This window comes from Etheostoma cragini, chromosome 11 (assembly GCF_013103735.1).
Source record: "Etheostoma cragini isolate CJK2018 chromosome 11, CSU_Ecrag_1.0, whole genome shotgun sequence".
Lineage (NCBI taxonomy): Eukaryota > Metazoa > Chordata > Actinopteri > Perciformes > Percidae > Etheostoma > Etheostoma cragini.
The window spans coordinates 16,527,333-16,547,321 of NC_048417.1; the positions used below are offsets into that span (position 1 = coordinate 16,527,333).

Genomic DNA, 19,989 nt, shown 5'->3' on the forward strand with positions numbered 1-19,989 from the left:
ATTTTATCGTACCACCAGAACTGTAAATTATCAAGCAGTAGCGAAGCAATGTTTTGGCGGGAGAAAACTTTTTCTGACTAAAAGGTCAGGCAAACAGACATACTGTAGACCACAGTGACTTGATTTAAAATGTGAAAGCAGGCAAGCAGTGTACCAATTTCAAAATGGAAGTTGTTTTAAGGGTTGTCTTTATAAGATTTTGAAGTGGGCCTTTCTCTTGCCAGTAACCATTCAACACGCTAACAGAGAAGGCGAGCTGACTCATTGGAAACTGTGAATGTGGAGTAGTTCCAGTTATCTTGTTTGCTCACATTGGTTCTTTCTATAGCAGTAATCCCTCCTGCATTGTGATATAATCAAGTAACCTAATTGGTTACCTCACAAGCCCTACCAGCACAAGCAGCAGTGACACAAACACACATTCTCTGCCCTCAGTTACTGTGGCTACCGGTATAAGAGAGTTTAAGTGTGTGAGCGATGTGTATTGAAGATATGAACTGCCAGTAAAATTAAATAGAAACCACAGAACAGAGAACATGACAGGGCTCCTCTTTGATTTCAGCCTCTGATAAGAGGTGATCTACAAGACCAAACAAAGGCCCCTCAGGCTGTTACACAACCACAATAATGAGACAAGCAATGTGAATGACCGGTGGTGATCAAACAGGAGGGGACAATCCCAGATGGTAGGGAGTGAAACTGTTGTACCAGAAAGGAGAGTTATTACCTCTGCCAGGGAGGTTATGTTTTCTTTTAAATGTGTTACTTTGTGAAAGGGTGTAGCATGGTCCAAGGAAGAACCCATTGCATTTTGCAGTGGATCAGAATCACGGGGAAGATACACTTTCGTTAACATTGTGAGATATGGCGTTTGGATGCATTCATGTGCTGTCGGAATAATTGAAAAAATGTGTTCCAGACTAAAATTCACACGGCATTAACATTGTGTGAGATAGGGTATGCTTTGGCGGTAATCTATTCTCTCCTAGTACCATTCTAGTTTTCATATCAAATTGTCATCTATATTTTTTAATGGTAAATAAAACAATAAAGAGAAGAGTTATTTATTTATCATTATTTTAATTATTAGAAATGTTTAACTATTTATTTTTCTGTGTAAAACCATACTAAAATGATTCAAATAATTTGATAAACTAATTTATAATTACAGTTAGGAATATGTAATGAGTTAGGAAAAGTTTTGTACTGACAAAACAAGTGATGGACAATTTTCACTGTTTTCGACATTTAATAGACCAAGCAATTAGATCTGACAAATAATTGTCAGATCTAATTGCAAACCACAGCTCTAATCATGAACTCCCTGTCAAACGATTTCCATTAATGTTAAAAAGGTAAAGGTTTTAGATTTTTTCAAAGTAAAAAAGAAGAGAAGAGAAGAGAACCCAGTATCCACCCAGAGATGGAGGGCCTGGTCACTTTCCATGATGCGTTTGCATCAGGAAGGAAACAGAGCTCAGCACTGTGTTAACCTATTATTAACATCCACAGAGAAGAGAGCTGTTCCCATAGCTAGGGTCTCTCCCTCTAGTCTGTGTCTTTGGGCTTGGGCGGTGTGTTTGGCACATGAGGAGATTAGAAACAGAGTGTTTTTATTGGGAGGAGCCCTTGGTGTGTTTGTGTGGAAAGCAGAGCATTTTTAGGGGTACTGCGCAGGCTCCCTGGGGCCACCCCCTCCTTCTTCTTCTTCTCCCACCAAACACCCTACAGTCCACACTTTAAGTACTACCAGCTGCAACACAGAGAGAGCAGGAAGAGAGAGGAGCCGACAGTGGGGGAAGAGGGTGAAGACGGCCGACAGAAAGAAGAAGAGGAGGAGGAGACAGGGAGGGAGCAATGAAAGGGGAAAGTGAGCACCAAGAGTGTGGCCGGGGGGGGAAAAGAGAGATTTTGGGGAGTGTGAGCTCAGGAGGGGTCATCCTGGAAACAAATCAATGGCTGATACATTCTTGGGACTAGTTGGACTGAAGCTCTTCCTCCTTGGCTGCCTATTGGCTGGGAGCAGCCCAGAGGAATGCACCAGAGCCTGCCTATGGAAAGCAAAGGCAATGACCTCCAGCTCTCTCACAGTGGCACAAAGTGGCAATTGTTTTGAGGTTGAAGAAAAGGGGGATGGAGCAGGAATGTAGAAAGAAGCCCATAACTCTTTTCCTCTGTGCTCTCTTAAGTTTGTGTGTGTCTCTCTCTCTCTCTCGTTCACTGTCCATCTCTTTCTCCCCCTCTACCCTCTCCATTATTCAGTCTTCCTCTTTCTCTCCCTCTACATTGCCCTTCTCACTTTACTCTCATGCAATTCCTGTTTCCTTGCCTGCTTCAGGTCTTTGATCAATGTAAGGAATAGGCCAAAACCCCACGTGTCTCAGGCCATGAGAATAAACACTAAAAGCAACGTGATAAAAAAGATGCTTGGGCATGTCTCTCAAAGTTTCCCAATCCAGAGTAGTTTAACACAGACCAAACAACAGTCACGCAGCCACAGATGAGTTTAATCAAAAAGAGCGAGAGTAGACAAACAAACATTAATATATGTCATCTACTCTGTCTGAAATTATTCAGCCAAGACTATGTTAGGAGTTTACACCCAGACAGTTTTAAATATAGTCACCATCTCCTTCAAGGACGAGTTTGATGTTGTGAAAAATGTGCTTATTTGTTTTTTTTCCAAAAGTTGAGAAGATTGATTACCACTCAATATGAAACTACAATCAGGAGATGGTTAGCTTAGCAAGACTGAAAACAGGGGTGAACAGCTAGCCTGGTTCTGTCCAGGGGTAAAAAAAAGAAAGAAAACCTGTCCAGGCCAGGGGTAAAAGAAAAGTCCACCTACTAGCAACTCTTAAGCTAATTAAAGCACTAAGCATAATAAGTGTTCCTCTTTACTGCTTCTAGAGCTAGAAGCAGTAAAGAGGAACACCTATTACTTTTTTTTTAGTGTAGAAAGAAAGAAATAATTTAAAATAATTTACAAATAATTTAAGTAAATACCAAAGGACCACATTTTTATATACATACACACCTTGACTTAGCTTCAACTTCTCTGCTCGCTTGCTAACTATACACTCATATCGCAACACAAGGTGTCCACGTGTTATAGCTGATTGGAAATGTGGATACATGTTTTTAATTTAAGAAGAATTACTTTATTAATCCCCAGGGCGGAACTCAATTGTTGTACTATTGTAGTAAAACTACTCCTCAATCTTTCCACGTAAAACTTCCAGGTCGAACCATATCAAGATGTGCTGCATGATACGTTTGCACTTTTAAATCAAAGCAGAAATGTGAAAGGTTTTTGCCCCTGTCATTACAACTCTGTTTGTGCTGCCCTAGCTGGCTTATTGTGACGTAAATCTCAACTCCAGTCAGTACAAATGGAATAATTCAGCCATTTGTTGTTATTCTGGCAAAGTCTATAGGTTAATTTGTTTTATCAAAGATTGGTCTCCTAGCACTGCCCCCACAGCCCTCTCATGCCAAAAAATTGTATTTTGGCAGAGCCTGGGAGCTGGCTGATTGTTTCATGGAGCCTTTCAAGCAGCCAAAGAAACAGATGATATAAGGCAATATTTATGATGTAGCTAAGACGCTTCTGATTTCTCATGTTAGCTCCTGCCAGGCTCCTCCTCCTAGGCTGCAGAGTAATGTCAATGTTGCTACATTGACATTACTCGCAAAACGGAAGGAATCGCAAGCTATATCCCATTCCTTGACTGTCAATACTAATATTCTCTTCTCTGCCTTGAGGTAACCCTTATTGTGTTTTTTCCTTTTTGCTCTTCCTCACAAAGAGGTCAGAGCATGCTGTCAGCCACTGAACTGCAGCACAGGGGACTGGTAAGGTCAGTTGGTAGAGCAGGCGCCCATATGTAGAGGTTTGCGCCTCAACGCAGTGGGCCCGGGTTCCACTCCGGCTTGTGGCCCTTTGCTGCATGTTGTTTTCCCTCTCTCTCCCCTTTCCTGTCTCTTTTGTTCTGTCAAATAAAGGCCTACATTTTCCAAAAAAGAATCTTAAAAAAAAAAAAAAAGCTTAATGACCCTTGGGCAGAAGTTTCCAAAACCTGGGCGTTGCACATAAACATCTGTCTCCTTTCTCACTAAGCCACACTGACTGTTAACTTAAGTTCCCAAGCTGTCCTGTCTGCTCCAGAAGCAGTGCGTGACATTTTTCCCCAACTGTAAGGACATCCTGGACAAGAGATAGAGGGTCAGAGGGGAAGGAAAAGCTGCGGCACTGGAACAGGATAGCATGTTAGCGAGGGCACTCACCTTCCGTGTGACTGCAGGGTCTAGATAACTCCTCAGCTTTTGGAGGTACGTGTGAGGCGGGTTTTTCACTTGGAATCGCTCCTGAATGAGACAAAAAAATGAGATGAGCAAAAGGAAAACAAGATGAGAGAAAGACAAGTCTACAAACTGAGCTGCCCGGGCGCCCATATATATTATGTAAATTCCTATCACTCACAGTATTATTATTATGAATTTGGCTTTAATTTAATTTTGTTGATTCAATGCAGCCACCCATAACTTAAAAAGAAATATCCCACTCTCACTAGTCTGAACACACTGCCAGTTTAAGGTAAACTATTAAACTATCAGAATGAAACTGAAAAGGCTTCAAGATACAGTCATTATGAATCCTCCTTCAATTGATGGGAACCCTAGATTATTCTTTAAGAAAATATTCCTGCCTGCAATGCTGGACATGACAAGCCTCTGTATGAGGTATTTCTGACTGTAGAGAAGCATTTTTAGAAAACTCACTTCTGGGCCCATTCGAGGGTGACTGTGTTGCACTGCAAGAATGACCATTGTGGACACAACAAGTTACTATAACTGTAAATTTAATGTTCGCTAGAGGAGAGATTTGGAACAAGACGACAACATGAATTGTCATTGTATTCCCAGTCTTTTATTAACAAAATACTCAATTCAAATATTTATTTCTGCATCAATATTTTTGATCAGCTGACAGACAATGTTAAACCCTTCAGATGTGACTGTTAAGGTTGTTCAGCCATGTGGTCAGAAAAGATATTGCTGTTAATGCTCTTGATTAGTTTTATGTCCTATAGAGCATAACTTGGGGATTGTCCCCAGACGTGTGTGGCTGTGTGCGTACATGTCTTAACTTCACAGCCAGGACCAGGTTTTAGGTCAAATCCCCTCAAGATTGTGTTCTAAATATGAATACAAGAGTTAAGAGCTGGATTTGCGTCAGTGAGTTGAGCGGGAAACAGTATTTGGATCAGACTGAGTGCCACACCACAGAAGCATGGATGGTTTGGTTTAGTGATTTACCACGCTACACAGTGTGAGACTGGAAAGCATGCCATTGAGAAAATGTCATGTCAGCAAAAATCCTTAAGACATTATGACTTCAGCAATTAGCTAGAACAACTGAAGTTGGTCTCTGTTATACATGAATATCTTATCTTAAGTATCTTCCAATGCATACTAGGGCTGCTCGATTATGAAAATAAATATAATCATGTTTAATTCGGTCATTGTTTAAATCAAAATAAGTTAACAGAATTACATGTTGACTTCTGGAAGTTAAAAAAAACTTCTCTCCGACAGTCTAAACAAACTCATAAAAGACAGAATTATCTGCAAGGCTTTTGTATTAGATTCCATGGCGTAAAAGGTGTTCACATCATTGTGCCGCTCTCTGTACATACTGAGATCAGATTAAATATCTGGACTATGTTGTATTATCAGCATCATCACATTCATCACCGCCAGTGTGTCTGTCTCAAAAAAACAGGAAAGACAACAGTGGCGTCAGGAAAGAAAGCTCGCAGACAGACGGTTTAACCCTATTTGAGTGTTTCTTTGCTGAAGAATTATTTGCAAGTCTGCCAAGTAATAAATGAGTTGACAAGTGCTGTACATACAATAAATACATGAAGCAATATCTATATCATTGAGAATACACATCTGTTTTTTAGGAACGCGTACAGTATAGACAGGTTCCAGCATGCTATGTGGCCGTTAAAGAGTTTGTCTGAGGGAGTTGGTTTAAATTCAATTTCAGAGGTAAGGTATACTTCCCCCTCTGCACCTGCGCTGAGACTCAGGAGGGGGAAATCTGCTTAAGAGTAGTTGTTTGCCATTCACTGTGTACAGACATGGTTAGGGTGCTTTAGAGTACACTTAAAGACCTATCAATATGAAGTTCTGTAGAAACACTTGAGTTGGTTGGAAATTTCTCAAGAAGGATGTGACAGTGATGAGTTCATCAAATCGTGTTCACATCAAGGGCATCCTCCATATTTCATAAATCCCTGTAATTACCCAAAAAATGTTTAATATTTCAACCTCTGGCTGCATATGCAGAGCTTGTTTTTCAAAGAGGATGTAGCTGTCATCTCCGCCTCCCTCCATCATTGTTGCCATGATTACACACATAGATTCACTGTAGCTATGGCAAAGAAAGTACTTTCCTCCCAGAGCTGCCCGTGGAAATAGGAGAAATAGGTCTTTATGTGTACTCTAAAAGCACCCTAATTCAGCATGTTCCTTAATGTGTGAATGTTAAAACAATAGGAATTTGACTAGCGACTGATTAAGAATGCCTTGTATGTACGAAACTTCCCACCTAAAGTAGATACAGGTAATTTTAACATTGATTACAGTGATTCATGTGGACGCACTTGCATTTTGTTCTCTTTCAGTAAGTGAGAAAGCATCAAGAAACCAAATGTTTGTCATCAAAATCACTGAGAAATGTTTTTGGGAACTGCTTTACTGAGAATAAAAGGCAAAGCAACTATTATCACTTCAGGTCTGACAGGGGAACATAGAGTCCACTCTGAAATGAAAGAGGATCGGTGACTGTCGGTCTGCAGCCTGGTGGGCTCTCTTTGGCAGCGTTCCCTTCAGGGTCAGTGGCCATCAATACAATTTGGTAGGGTGGTGGTCTTGATATTGTCTCGGTTTTTATTCGCTGCTTAGAGAGGCAGAAAAACTATCTGGCAAGAGGGTTGCAGGCCGAGTGGAGCACTCAGACCATAGATCCCTGCACAACGTGCACCCTCTGTTATTTCCTGCATGCAGCGCTGTCACCAAAAACTAACTAAGATCTTTAACTGGCTAACTGATGTATGCACCCTGCTGCGCCACTTAACCCACTTGACCAGGACAGCCAAGGCAGTGTGTAAAGGTTAAAGACAATGCAATGGAGCATGAGTGCTGTGGTCACGACACACAGTGGGACAGACCTTCTCCAGGATTACATATTCAGTTGATAGGTGAGACAGTACATACAGGATTGATTTGTTTAATTGTATCGAAGGCTGATTGATTAGTTGAGTGAAATAACTCCTGTACCTCAGCTAAATAATTCCAATAATTCTTCTCCTGAGTATGGTAATTGTGCAGCCACGGTGCATTAATTGTGACTTTTACAGCACTACATGGCACCATAATCATATAGACGAGTGACTGATGCCCACCTGATCGCAGATGAGTTCCCACTTCTTCTCATTGTCATACTGCCGCAACAGTCGCGCTTTGTCTGGAGGAAGATTCATCGAGTTCTGAAAGAGAGAAAAAGGTCAGAGTTAATTGGATGTGGGTAAATAAACAGCATCAGTCACATGAGTCCGGTAAAAACTGACATCTCAAATTCACTATAAACAATGGAGTTCAGACACAGGAGGGCCAGGTAAGCAAGACAATTGTCTGTTGTCATTGTTTGTGAGATGCATGTTTGTTTCATGCTTTGTTACCCAGTGTAAAGAGAAATGAACTTTCAAATTTTTTCAGGAGAATTACACACAGTGAACACTCACAATATCCGGTTATTTACCACATTCTAGCAGCCATATTTAAGAGTTTGAGAATCAAGCAATGGCACTTAAAAGCCTAAACTGATTCATTGTGACTCATTGTTTTGAGTCCCTCTATTTGGCCATTATCTTCCAACCCAACATTATAATAAGTAGATGAAAAAAGACTTATATTAGCCAAAGTGCGGTATGATGGTCATGCCAGGGAAAGGTCACATGGTCATCTGAATTAATTAATTTCTACCTTTCTGGAAAAAGAATTTACAAAGCAAATATCATGCTGCCAAACTGTCCATTAGTTTTCAAGTTAATGTATGTTGATCACAAAGTGTTAACATACGCGCTATCCTCATCTTTGGCTGGGGAAATCAAGAAACAAGACTAAACACAGCTCTTTCAATCCCTTTCAGACATTTTGTGTTCATTTCCTGACAATGATTCAAACCCTGATTCAAACCTACAACCACCACATCTACTCCTGGCTAAATCATCTTAGCTAAATATTTTCCATTTCCTACAACGCAGTTACAAAATATATGGCAGACTGAAAGCCACTAATGAGACAATCCCAAAATAACTGCGGACAGAGGAAACTTACAACACAGCTGGGAAAAGGACGTCTCTCATATGGGGTGGGCTGCGAGACAGAGGCAGAGAGGAGACATCCAAGCTCTATTGTCTCAGTCAACGCTTTGCATTTGACAACCAGGCAATCAAGCTTGACCCTGACATAGGACTGGGCAATATATCGATATTATATTGATATCATGATATGAGACTAGATATTGCCTTAGATTTTGGAAATCGTAATATCATAAATGGCTTAAATGTTGTCTTTTCCTAGTTTTAAAGCCTGCATTACAGTAAAGTGATGCCATGTTCTGTGGTACCAGACTGTTCTAGCGCTTCTGTTATTTTTACCTTTACCTACTTAGCCATTATATCTACATTACTGATGATTATCTATATAAAATCTCATTGTGAAGATATTTTGTTAAAGCACAAATTGTCAACCTTATAATATATTATTATATCATATATTATTATTATTATTATTATATAGTATAGTATTAGGGCAAGAATATCTCAATATCTGAGTTTTTCCATTTCGCCCAGCCCTACCCTGTCTTACTGCATCAAACTTATAATAACAGTCACTCAACACCCATCAAGTGACCAGACGTCCTAAGAGAGTGCACTGAGAGTTAATAAGAGTGTGAGCAAGTACGTAAAAGTGATAAACTAGTCTGATGTTTGTCAGCGCTGTATTTTTTCTCTCTTTTCTCATTCTCTACTACTATATTCCTATTTCATGTAGTTCAGAGTGATTTCCTGATAATTGTGTGTTGTTTAGGACAAATCTAATCTGACCCATATGGCTGAAAATAAACCCCAATCCTCCCAAAAGTGTTGTACAACTCCTTTCTTTATCCTGTGTGACTCACCCCGCCCTGTGATTAAAAAAAGGTTGAAGGAATTAACCAGCACTTGAATCGTACCACCTACAGTATGGATAGCACAGAACACGCAAATATGTCAAAATAAAATGGAAATAAAACGTGCGGCTGCCCAGCTGGAGATTGGTTTGTCATTAAACAATTCTCTTACAGACTAAAAATAAATCCTGAGAAAAAAAAATGTACAATTCAAGGCTACAAGCATTAAACGTATTTCATTAACATCCTTCATCTGCAGTTTTCAGAAAAGACATTACACGTGTTAAAGGGAGATTTTTTCCACTGCTAAGGGTAGACAAGGGGGGAAATGTGGCCATCACTCAGCTGGGGAACTTTTTCTCTCTCCATCGATGGGCTGCGTCATCTATAAGAGTGTGTTCAGCGCTCAGCCTCCACTTTTCCTCCACTGGATTTCCCAGCAGAGCTTGCAGGGGTAGCAGGAGGAAAAACAATATCCTTGGAGCCAGCCTCTTTCCATGAGCAAGTAATACCAGGATAGAGTCTGACACTGATCGAGTGGTCTGATCCCCTACATGCTTTGGAGTTTAAAAAGTATTTTCATTTTTCATACTGTTGTTATTATAGTATGGCTCGGCTATTGATCTATATAATCATCCATTTTAATTTTTTAAGACTGCAATTGTATAAGAAAATCAATGCAGAGAGAGCTCCTCTGGAGGGCAAGTATAGGGCGTGGGCACATCTTTTTATTTTACTAATGAGAGGAAGACTAATATAAAGAAAAACAATAGATGTATACAAATAATTTAACCAATAACAGAAAAAGAGAAGCCGAACAATTTAGAGTTAAGCAGTTTGTAGACTTTTATGCTACCTGGTAATGTCATTATGTTTATTATATTACGTTCTGTCCCTGCCGTTAACTATTTATTTATTTTTTGAGTTCTTTATTTAAAAAGGGACACTGCACATTAATCAACATGAGAACAGAGTCCAACATGTAAATATGCCAGATTTAGCCATACAGGCTAATTTTAATCTGCAGTCCCAAGCATGGCTAATTGCTTTTCTAAATAGTCGCTGATGAAGCTCAATAGATTTCCTCCACAGGTGTGCCAATAAACCTGCTAAATTAATTGAAATCCCAACATAAGAGCACAATTTGCTTTCAATATTTATCAATGTCTTAAGATGTTTTATAAGGTACAAACACAGGGTGTAGACCGTCCAGGCTCCTCCATCAGAGCAAGCAGTAAATTGCATTAGTATTCAACAGATGCTGCCAGCCGGCTGATTGCTGCTGTGCTAACTGCAGGGTGTCGGGAGTCGGAGAGGCTCTATTGACTCAGTCTGGCCGCTAACCAGATGACTAAAGTTAATACCCACTTTCTTTATCTTAACATGGTAAAATACAATTTAACACCTGACTAGACACTCCCATAAAATGACAAGAGACAAAAATAGTCCCACTATATTACACAGAAAAGTAAAAACAGGCAGTTGCATTTAGTGGGTGGCAAGCTCAAATTAAAGGAGGGTAAATCCTTATGTTATTTCTAGACGTTTGTCTTGTTATGTCTGGATATTGGAGAAGTTGGTGGAAATGGTGTAGGTGCTGGATATAGGTGCTGTACTCCTACAGACTGGATGGGTGGTTTGCTGAGTCGCTGTCAGCTTCATAGTTGGAGAGGCTCCAACTAAAGCAAAGAACCACTTCTCTTTATTTCATCCAAATGCTAATGAGCTGTGACAGGCACTCAGCTGGCTGGGGTCAGGTTGCCTTAGGTCGACAACCACACTATTATTGTGTGTCTGTGTGTGTGTGTGTGTGTGTGTGTGTGTGTGTGTACAGTATGATCCTGTTATTAATGGGGTAATGTTGAGGTGGGTGTGGCAGCTTTTCACCAACACCTGATGGCAGAACATCCTGGCAAATACGGGCACCTAAACTTTACGCATTAGGAGCATTATGACAGGTCTGAACTATTTGACAGGCATGGACGATTTTGCAAAATCCTAAATTATCACTTCGTTCAAGCACAGCAAGTACCAGTTTCAGCTGGAAACAAGCAGATTTGATATGAACTATAATAAAGCATAAGAAAGTCTCTTCAGACAGCAACAAAATGAAGATGACAATTGGGAAATTATGGAATTTACTGAGTGCAGGATGACAAACCCTCTCTCGTTGAAATGTGGGGTTTCAATGCTTCAACATCTCCAGCCTCTCTTCAGCTGCCAATCTGACATTTCATCTCCGGAGCAGCTGTCCCACATCTTTACTGCTGGTGAGTGTATTTCCTTTGAAACTTCTGGGAAAAACTAAAGCTGTGAGTATTAGCTTTAACACAAATCCTATGTCAGTCAGTCAAGATATAACTCAGCATGTGTTGCACTATGCTCACTGACTCGATGTAAGGTCAGTCACAAACAATTGTTTATCCGATAACAGTTAGGCTGTATGTACAGTATCCTATGTGGCTTGACGCAACTAAAAGGCAATCAAACTAAAAGCCTGAACAGCAGTAAATCTTTTAACATAAACTGCCTCTCTGCCCAGTGACAAACAGTATTGTTTTCTTGGACTTAAACTACACAGGAGCTTAAAAAGAATATAATGGTTTATTGCAATAACACAGCATGGACAACGATGTGGACTGTTAAGGTTTGGCAGGTTGACAAGATCCCAGGTCCGAGAGGTCCTCCTCTGCTATAAGGCTGCAAACACCTATGATCAGCTCTCACCACACCATGGTGCAGCTATGCAACACCGGATCCAGTCCAAAATGTTTGACAACCAGGAGCTCAACTTTAACAGCTGCCACTGATGTCATAAAAGTCAATGTTAAACTCACATCAGGAAACAAGGTTAAAAAGGGGCAGAAGGTATTAGTGTCCATTTATCATTAAGCAACTTGAGTCATAAAAAGAGTAAAAATAGGCAGCTGGCTCGAAGCCCACCAGGCACCCTCTACCTTCCAGGAGGTCTGCAGAGCAACGGCCTTCACAGCACAGATGGCTACAAAAGCAAACACAGCCCACATGAAGGGCCGGCTTTAGTTGCTATTGCTGTGAAAAGATCAAGACTATGTTAACAAAACTAAGAAGCTATTCATTTGAATGGCGAGTCTCAAATGGAATATTCTAGAACCATAGGTTTGCAAACAGGAGGATCTTTGGGGTTCTCCCTTTCATGTTTTGCAGACAGTGTGTGCACTTGTTGTAAGAAAATTCCTCAGAAGACCATACTGAACATGTTTAATATATGTGTAAAGTACTTTACCAACAGGAATAAAAATGTGGTACTATAGACAAAGTGGACTGTTACAATAGTTCCACATGACGGCTTTCACGTCATTACACCGTACTTGAGAAATGTTGTCTGTAAAAGCTCTTGAACATAACATAAGCAATTTTGATTTGAGTGTACTCAACAGAAGAGGAAAATATAATGTAAGAATTTGTTTTGCTAATATGTGGTACCATGTGGTCTGTCAAGAAAACATAAAGCAAAGTCAAAAATTGTAGGTGAAAGTGATGAGCCAATTAGCTCCCTAAACAGGCCCATGCTTCACTGAGTTAACTTTCTCTAATGCAAATAGTATACACATTAGCAAGAGACAGAGACAACAAAAGTGTGCAGTGCTGCCCCTCTCAGATATCTTTTAGAGCAGATTGATTTTTCCTTGGGGACTTGGGCTGCAAGAAGTTTGAGACACACCCAAGCTCTCCTCTTTCTTCCAGCTCTACCTATTCCACGCTAATGCACCACAACCAGAAGAACTCCAGTCTTTCAGACAAAGCCATTAGAAACAGCAATATTTGATCCAAATCATAAAAACACTTTTCTTAGCTATATGCAATATGACACAAGTCCAAATCAAACTTATGGCCTCAACAGATTGCATCTCTTCCTGTTGAAGCGCCCAGTTAGCATCATTGAAACCAATAATCCAACCTCTGATTTATTAGTTTTTTAAAACTCCTTGCAGTGTTTTTAAATGAGCATTACAGACACTGCACCACATGCCACAACAAGAAAATCTCTTACAGCATCAGTTACTGATGAGTAGTCATAACAAATACTTTCAAATTGCTCAATACTCTGGAAATGACTGGATGGATGCTCTGCTGTTCTTTCCCAATGCTTACTTCATCAGTCACAAGGGAGTATGTTTTTAAAGGCATTTACATAGTTCTAAGGTTAGCGCTGCAGGCTTCCCTGGGAGTTTTAAAACACAGGTGTACCAATACGTGACAAACTGCACAACTGCATTACATACATTTCATTTATTTCTCTTCTTGTTTACCCTGGCGAGAAGTGGAGGAGCCCTGCAGTCCAGATATTTAAAAATCAAAATCATTTTGAAGGTGGTGGTAGTGTGTGATGATGCTTAAGTGAAAGAGGAGTAGGGCGGCCCTGAGGCATGTGCTATCCAAAACGATCTGTCCTCCCCTCATTAGCGCAGCGTGGCTCTGTAATCCTTGGCGTTCTTTTAGGGCACAGGTGTCCCCTGTCTGTCCTCAGATTAGCTTTGTAATCCGCAGGACCCCCTGCTCCGGCTCCCCAGCCCCCTCCATCAGGACATAGTGTTTATGTTTGTAAAGCTGTTTGCTGGAATTCTACTCGACCAAATGGTAGGTTCAAATGTTTGAGCCTGTCCTATCGTCTTCCCCCCATACAAGTACATTCCAATGAAATTCCATTCATTTACCTCAGTGGGAGAACGGAGTAATCGTACTGTTCTGCTGCCAACTGTGCATCCACTAACAGGAGTTCATCACCAGCTATTCTTGGTGAAAGATATCCCCGTATTTGTGTAATTTTCACCACATTGTCCCAAATGTCATCAAACTACTTAACTGGAAGTGCATTTAATAAGCTTTAACACAGACATGCAACACCATAATGTATGTGTTTAATGACAGAGATCCCCACAGCAAACCGCAGCTGCAAGAGGAAGGAATCTAATTTAACTTCTGTGCAAAACTAATACAATTTGAGTGGAAAGTCAAGCTTCTTCGTTTTAGCTTTTGTTTAATAATTCTTGGGGGGAATACACTTAAAGAAAAACACTCACTTGGCTGTGTTGTGGGTAAAAATAAAGTGCATTACAAAAAGGCTGGTGCAATGTTTACATTGTGGGCAAAATCACTTTGGCTTGGCACAAAATGGCTTTCATGCTGGACCTTATCCAAATACCGGAAACATTATGGAGATGGTTGGGAGCAGCAGGAAGTTGTCCAAACAAAACAAGTGATACATGAACACAGATGAGTTCCAGCCAGACCAGATGTTGCGAGGTTGCGAAAGTGTCCTGACTGAGGTGGAGTCCATGTTCTTGTACAAGCAAAGAAAGAATATGATTCTGAAAAGTTGTTTGTCCGTGAGACAAACAATGGCAAGCCCGAGTGTAAATGCAGTGGGTTTTTAAATTAAATCATTTGGTTTGCTTGAAAGTTGTTATAAAAAAAGGTTTGAAGAAAACACCTTTAGATTAAGTTTCGTAACGTCAACAAACTTTATTTTTGTAGGTGGCAGTGGGATGAACAGGAAATAATGACTTGACAAAAGGAGGCGGACTAATTTAATAATGCTGCTAAGGATAATCCTTTAGATCTTATTATCGGTCTTCTCTTAACTACAACATCCCGTTTTAACCACACACTCATCTTTAAATTTGCGATGTAGCAACGTACATCTGTAAGTTGAGTTTGCAAAGGTCCTATAACCAAAACATTCACAATTTAATGTTTGTCACCTTATGAATATGTAATAAATGTATCCTGTTTTGTCAGTGTGTAGGCATCGTCTCTTGCGTTATTTGAACTTCTTGATGTAACACAACATTACCTAACTACTAATATGAACGTAACTATAAAAAACAAATACTAGTCAAGACTCACACTGGAATAGTTTTTGTGGTGAAATAAACGTCTCTTTCTCCTTCAGCACTGAGGCCACAATCAAGCAACCCTAACCCTAACTGTCTGTTTGAAACAACACAAGCATGTTTCCATAAAGTCTTTGTTTTAAAACAATAACATAGGTGTAGAAAACGGCCTCAATACAACATCTTATAAGGGTGGAAAAGAAAAAATTACACATAATTTACCACTACTATACCACTACTACCTGACTGAACTCCACTCCCCACAATGAGAAACAGATATGCATTGTGTCGTGACTTATTTATTGCAAGACTTTCACTGAAAATTCCCTGATCACTTATATTTTATTTGCTTTGAGCTTGTGATCCCGTCATTGTCAATTCTGTGATTTGCTGTGTTTTGTGGGAGAATTACTTAAATGCATTTCTAACCAAATACCAGTTGAGTAAACTGGGTATTGCCCCCTATGAAAGAAAAAGAACCAAAGTCTACAAAAACAATAAGGTGCTATGAATCTTTTTTAGGTCTTTAGTTGTATAGGACAGCTTAGACTTGAAAAGGGGAGAGAGAGAGGGAATGACATGCATGTCAGAGTCAACCTCTATACATGGACGCCTGCTCTACCAGGTGAGCTACCCAAGCACCCTTTAGCAGGACATTTCGCCATCTCCCTGCCTGGGCTTTTGAGTTTTACTGGACATCTAAATCCTAACCCTGGTCAGGCTGGTGCACTCTGCTTTGGTTTTGTTTGGGGTGTCCAGGGTGAGAGCCACATCTTCTAACAAATAAAGACTGAAACAACAGACTGCTCTCGGGCTGTGATGCCTATATCAAACTCCGGCGAGGTCCCGTTGCATTTGAATGTACTTCAGTGATTGCCCGTTCAAATGCAACGGGACCTCCCATTCTGCTCTGCAGATGTTAGTTTTGGAAAGTCGTTTTTTCTCTGGCAGCGTCAAAAGCAGCATTTGTCCAGAGAAAAAAACATTCAGGAAGAAAAGCCAAAAAGAAAACGGGGCTACGTTTGAAGTGAACTGCTGAGCCAGCTTTTCAACTTCCCAACTATTAGACTACAAGTTAGGGCTAGTGTTACTGTTTGTTAAAACAGTGTGTGCAGTGTGCACACTGCATTTGGATCAAGGGACACAGTGTAGATATTGCACAAGGTTGTGAAAAGTAATTCATGAACGATGTGTTCTGACTTCCAACCAAAAAACATCCGCTTAGACCATGACTGTTGATTTTACTAACCGCAAAAACCAACAACATGCAGATCTAACTTATAGCAGTAAGTCAGCAGATAAAAACAACATGAGGCATCTGCGGAAGAGTTCAAACTTAATCCAAAACTGTAAACATACTCAACATCACTTGATGCCTTTAAAAGAGTACAACAATAATATCAACAAAAGATAAAACTGACCCTGAAGCCACAACACACCCCTAATATGTCACAATGCCACAGACATTTGAAGGCTTTTCTGGACTTGGCCCAACACCAACATCAACTAATTCTTAACAGTAAACACCCACTTTTGTGCAGCACTTCAGCCGGGCAATGTCATTATATTAGCACAGCTGCCATCTTGGAGCCCGGACAGATCCTGACCATAATGCACTTCTCCACAGTGCATTGACTCTCCTTTCTTTTGTGTGGCCCTTGGACGAGTTCTGTTGGACAACACTGGTAACTGGCTGTGACCAACATAAAAAGACCGGGCTGTCCTGTTCCAAGCTGCTTCATCATACACCTGCTCCTGACGCAGGAAGACCTACAGCAAAGACATTCATGGGCAATGACTAAGCTACATCCAAAACTAAAGCCAAAATCCTGCCAGGGAAAGGTTCTTGTTCTGTCAAAACAGACTCTATTGATGGCTGACATTCAGTACAACATTTAAGCAACGTTAAGAAAAAAGCTCAAATGCTCTTGCTATTCTGTGGCTGAGACAAAGGGTCTACCTAAACAAGGTATGATCATACTGAAAACCATCAGAAAGGTTTTAGCAACATTATAAGGTCAATATTGCTTTGCGTGGTCAGTACTCTCTGCCACCCACGCTGCAGTGCAGAAACCAAACCACTCCCAAATGTGTGGATGTCAAAACTAAACTGAGAACAAGAGTGATTGAAGCCCCAGTGGTTTCAATCTCAGCGGTGTCCACACACAGCCAAGAGGGACCTTTTCCCACGTAATCAGCTGACCCTCTGCCAGCCAGGCAAGATAACTCCCGGCTCTGCTTCGGAGTTTGAGCGGCACATTCTTACCGCAGCGCCCCTTAACGCTCCTTCTGAGAGGCTGCAAAGGCCTGCAAACTGGCTGCCGGATGTCATCGATGCCCAAGCATTTCATGCTCAGCTCTGTTATGGCTAATTGGTGGGTGAGCATCCCGGGGCTACAACTACAGTACACACACACACACACACACACACGGGTACGTGTGGGGGCCTCTCGCAGCATGCCGGGTCTGGGTCCAGTGCCAGGCTCCGTCTCGGGCTCTCCACAGAATAAAGAGCAGCTCTGTTTCCAGGGCCTGCTGCACGGGATTCAACCAGTGTTCACCCTCTGCTCCTCAGACAATACCCATTGTTCTGCTTTTTAATGAAGAAGAGTCAACATCAAAAAACTAGGAGGGTTAGCTTAGTCACTTCCTGGGTTCCATATAGCAATGTATAAGAGAGATGGATCACTTTGTGATGAGGTTAAAGGTAGGTAGCACTGGAAGAGACCAATTGCAAGCTAACAGACGCCCTGTGAAATTCTCATAGTCAAACTGTCTTTCAGAATAAACTAAATGTGTGTAGATAATGCTACCTAAGTTTATCTATTTTTTTCTCAAATCTGTAAAACTTTACTGGAGGGAAACACATATGTTTTGAGTTCATAAGGATGTTCTGATGATGGTGGAAGAGAGTCTGAATCTACCATGGCATTCAGGTGAGTGGAGATGTGGTGACAACAAAGACCCGACGTGATACTATTCATTTTCATTCCCAACCATTCAGCGACTCCTCGTGCTTTGTTTGAAAGTCATCCAGTCATTTATTCAGGTTTTTACCTATCTGTGCATACACCTAGATGTCTGAATTAGAGGTTATGTAGATGAGTAGAATCATAAAATAGTAAATATAAAAAATGGGCCACAAACGTTATCTTTTCCATAACAATACTGTGTTTGAAGCGGTAACAAAGCCAACGTTTAAAGCAATATTAATGCATGTTTGTGGATGCCTGGGAACAGAACTTCACAAGCTCAACATCACATGCACATTTAACATGCTGTTAATGTAACATATTACACTTAAGTTAAATGTGACGGTTACTCATGACTATTCTGTAAGAGTAGATTTCAGATGCAGGGTCACACAGCACAGTTAACAGCAGCTCGGGATGCTTCAGCAGCCTTTAAATAAAGTAGTTTACATGTAATCTGTGCAGACTGTTAAGAAGAGCAGCTACAACAACAGCTAAGCCTATCCCCATATGGCATTTAAACAACCAACTCCTCTGCCTCCCTGAAAGCCGTCGTGATATTCAGCAAACACTACAGCCCTGAGGTTGAAGTGGATGGTGTCCTGGATGTGGGTATCATTTTATTTGATGTCAGCTCTGTGGCTAGCTGAGGCGGAGGAGCAGACATGAAGCCTAAGCTGAATTCCTGCGACACAGAGTCATTTTACTGTGGTTCAGCACGAAGCATATAGACTCATTCTGTACAGTGACTCACAAAGATTGACTGCAGTCATTTCACATGCTTTCACCCAGCGTGCACTTAACAACTGAGAGACAACATTTCCACTTTGAAGCATTGCTTATGTCCTCTAATGGTTGACAGTGCTGGAGTGATAAGGCAATAAGTGCAGAGTAGATTATCTATCGGGATGTTGATATGACCAGGAGATTCACTGGGATTTCAGCGTTATGCTGTACAGAGTAAACATCAAGAGGGCTGCTTTGGTACTGGCTAATCATCATGTGTGACCCATCTTCTTCTTGTAGACTTGTCTCACCGACACTATGGCAACCACAAGAGAGGTGAAGACTTGCAAACATGCTTTCCAGACTAACTACAGAGCCATTTACCCTGGATGCTGTATGGGAAAACCGAAGCCCCCAAAAACACTACAACATTTACAAGACATAAAAACCAAAGAGCAGCAAACTGCCCACTAAAAAAAACAATGAATAAATTCCATCTTAGACCTGCATGTAAATCAGCCCCTAATGCTTTAAACACTGCATATTTGGGTTTAGTATACACCTCACTCTATGCCTTTCACGGCAGAGGCCCTGCAATTAGCCCAAGTCTATTTTGAAGATCTGCCCTTAGCTCCGGGGCTTCAATGAGAGCTTTTTATTTAGGAGAAGAATGCAGACTCAGACAGCAACAAAAAAGAAAGGGGAACTACAGTACATAGCCAGATCATTGTATATGACTAGTAAAAAGTCAAACTGAGCTAAAATATCACACTGGAAATCCTAGTATCCATTCCATGCAAATGCTGCTGTAATACAACACACAGTGTTATCTAAGCAAGGTGTGTTAAATTGTAACTGACTTTAGCTTTAAATTAGTCAGTTAAAAGTCTGTTTAGTTATGTTAAATGGACACAATTTGGAAATACATAGCATATGAAGGTGGTTTTAAATAAAATTTTCAAACTGTCAAACCTAGCTTATAATAAAATGCTGTCCCTGCGAAAAGACAGACAAGACATTATGGACGTGGCAAAAAAGTTATCTCCTGGTGAGGACTTTTTTTTTCTTACTGTTAGGTGAGCAACAGTAAGCAAAGTGTAGTGTAATGTGTGTTTGTGTCCATAGAAAAAATCACTAAGATTAGACATATATAATTATGAACTCAAAA

The 19,989-nt window shown here is 40.6% G+C and overlaps 1 protein-coding gene and 1 long non-coding RNA gene across 23 annotated transcripts in view; one reads left to right on the forward strand and one right to left on the reverse strand.

The window, feature by feature from the left end:
- The window catches only part of fmnl2a (formin-like 2a), a 46,830-nt gene that overhangs the window by 23,447 nt on the left and 3,394 nt on the right, over window positions 1-19,989 (reverse strand). For all 22 annotated transcript variants that reach the window (XR_004658615.1, XR_004658614.1, XM_034886511.1 and 19 more), the window contains exons 2-3: window positions 7,476-7,559; window positions 4,288-4,368 (exon numbers count right to left, since the gene is read on the reverse strand). Coding sequence is in view for 20 of the 22 variants with exons in the window: in XM_034886511.1 (XP_034742402.1) it covers window positions 4,288-4,368; window positions 7,476-7,559 (165 nt within the window). In the remaining 2 variants the exon portion in view is untranslated. The remainder of the gene's footprint in view (window positions 1-4,287; window positions 4,369-7,475; window positions 7,560-19,989) is intronic.
- Window positions 320-10,290, forward strand: LOC117953503. The gene is made up of 3 exons (XR_004658622.1): window positions 320-330; window positions 9,471-9,478; window positions 10,173-10,290. It is a non-coding gene; the product is annotated as an uncharacterized LOC117953503 (long non-coding RNA).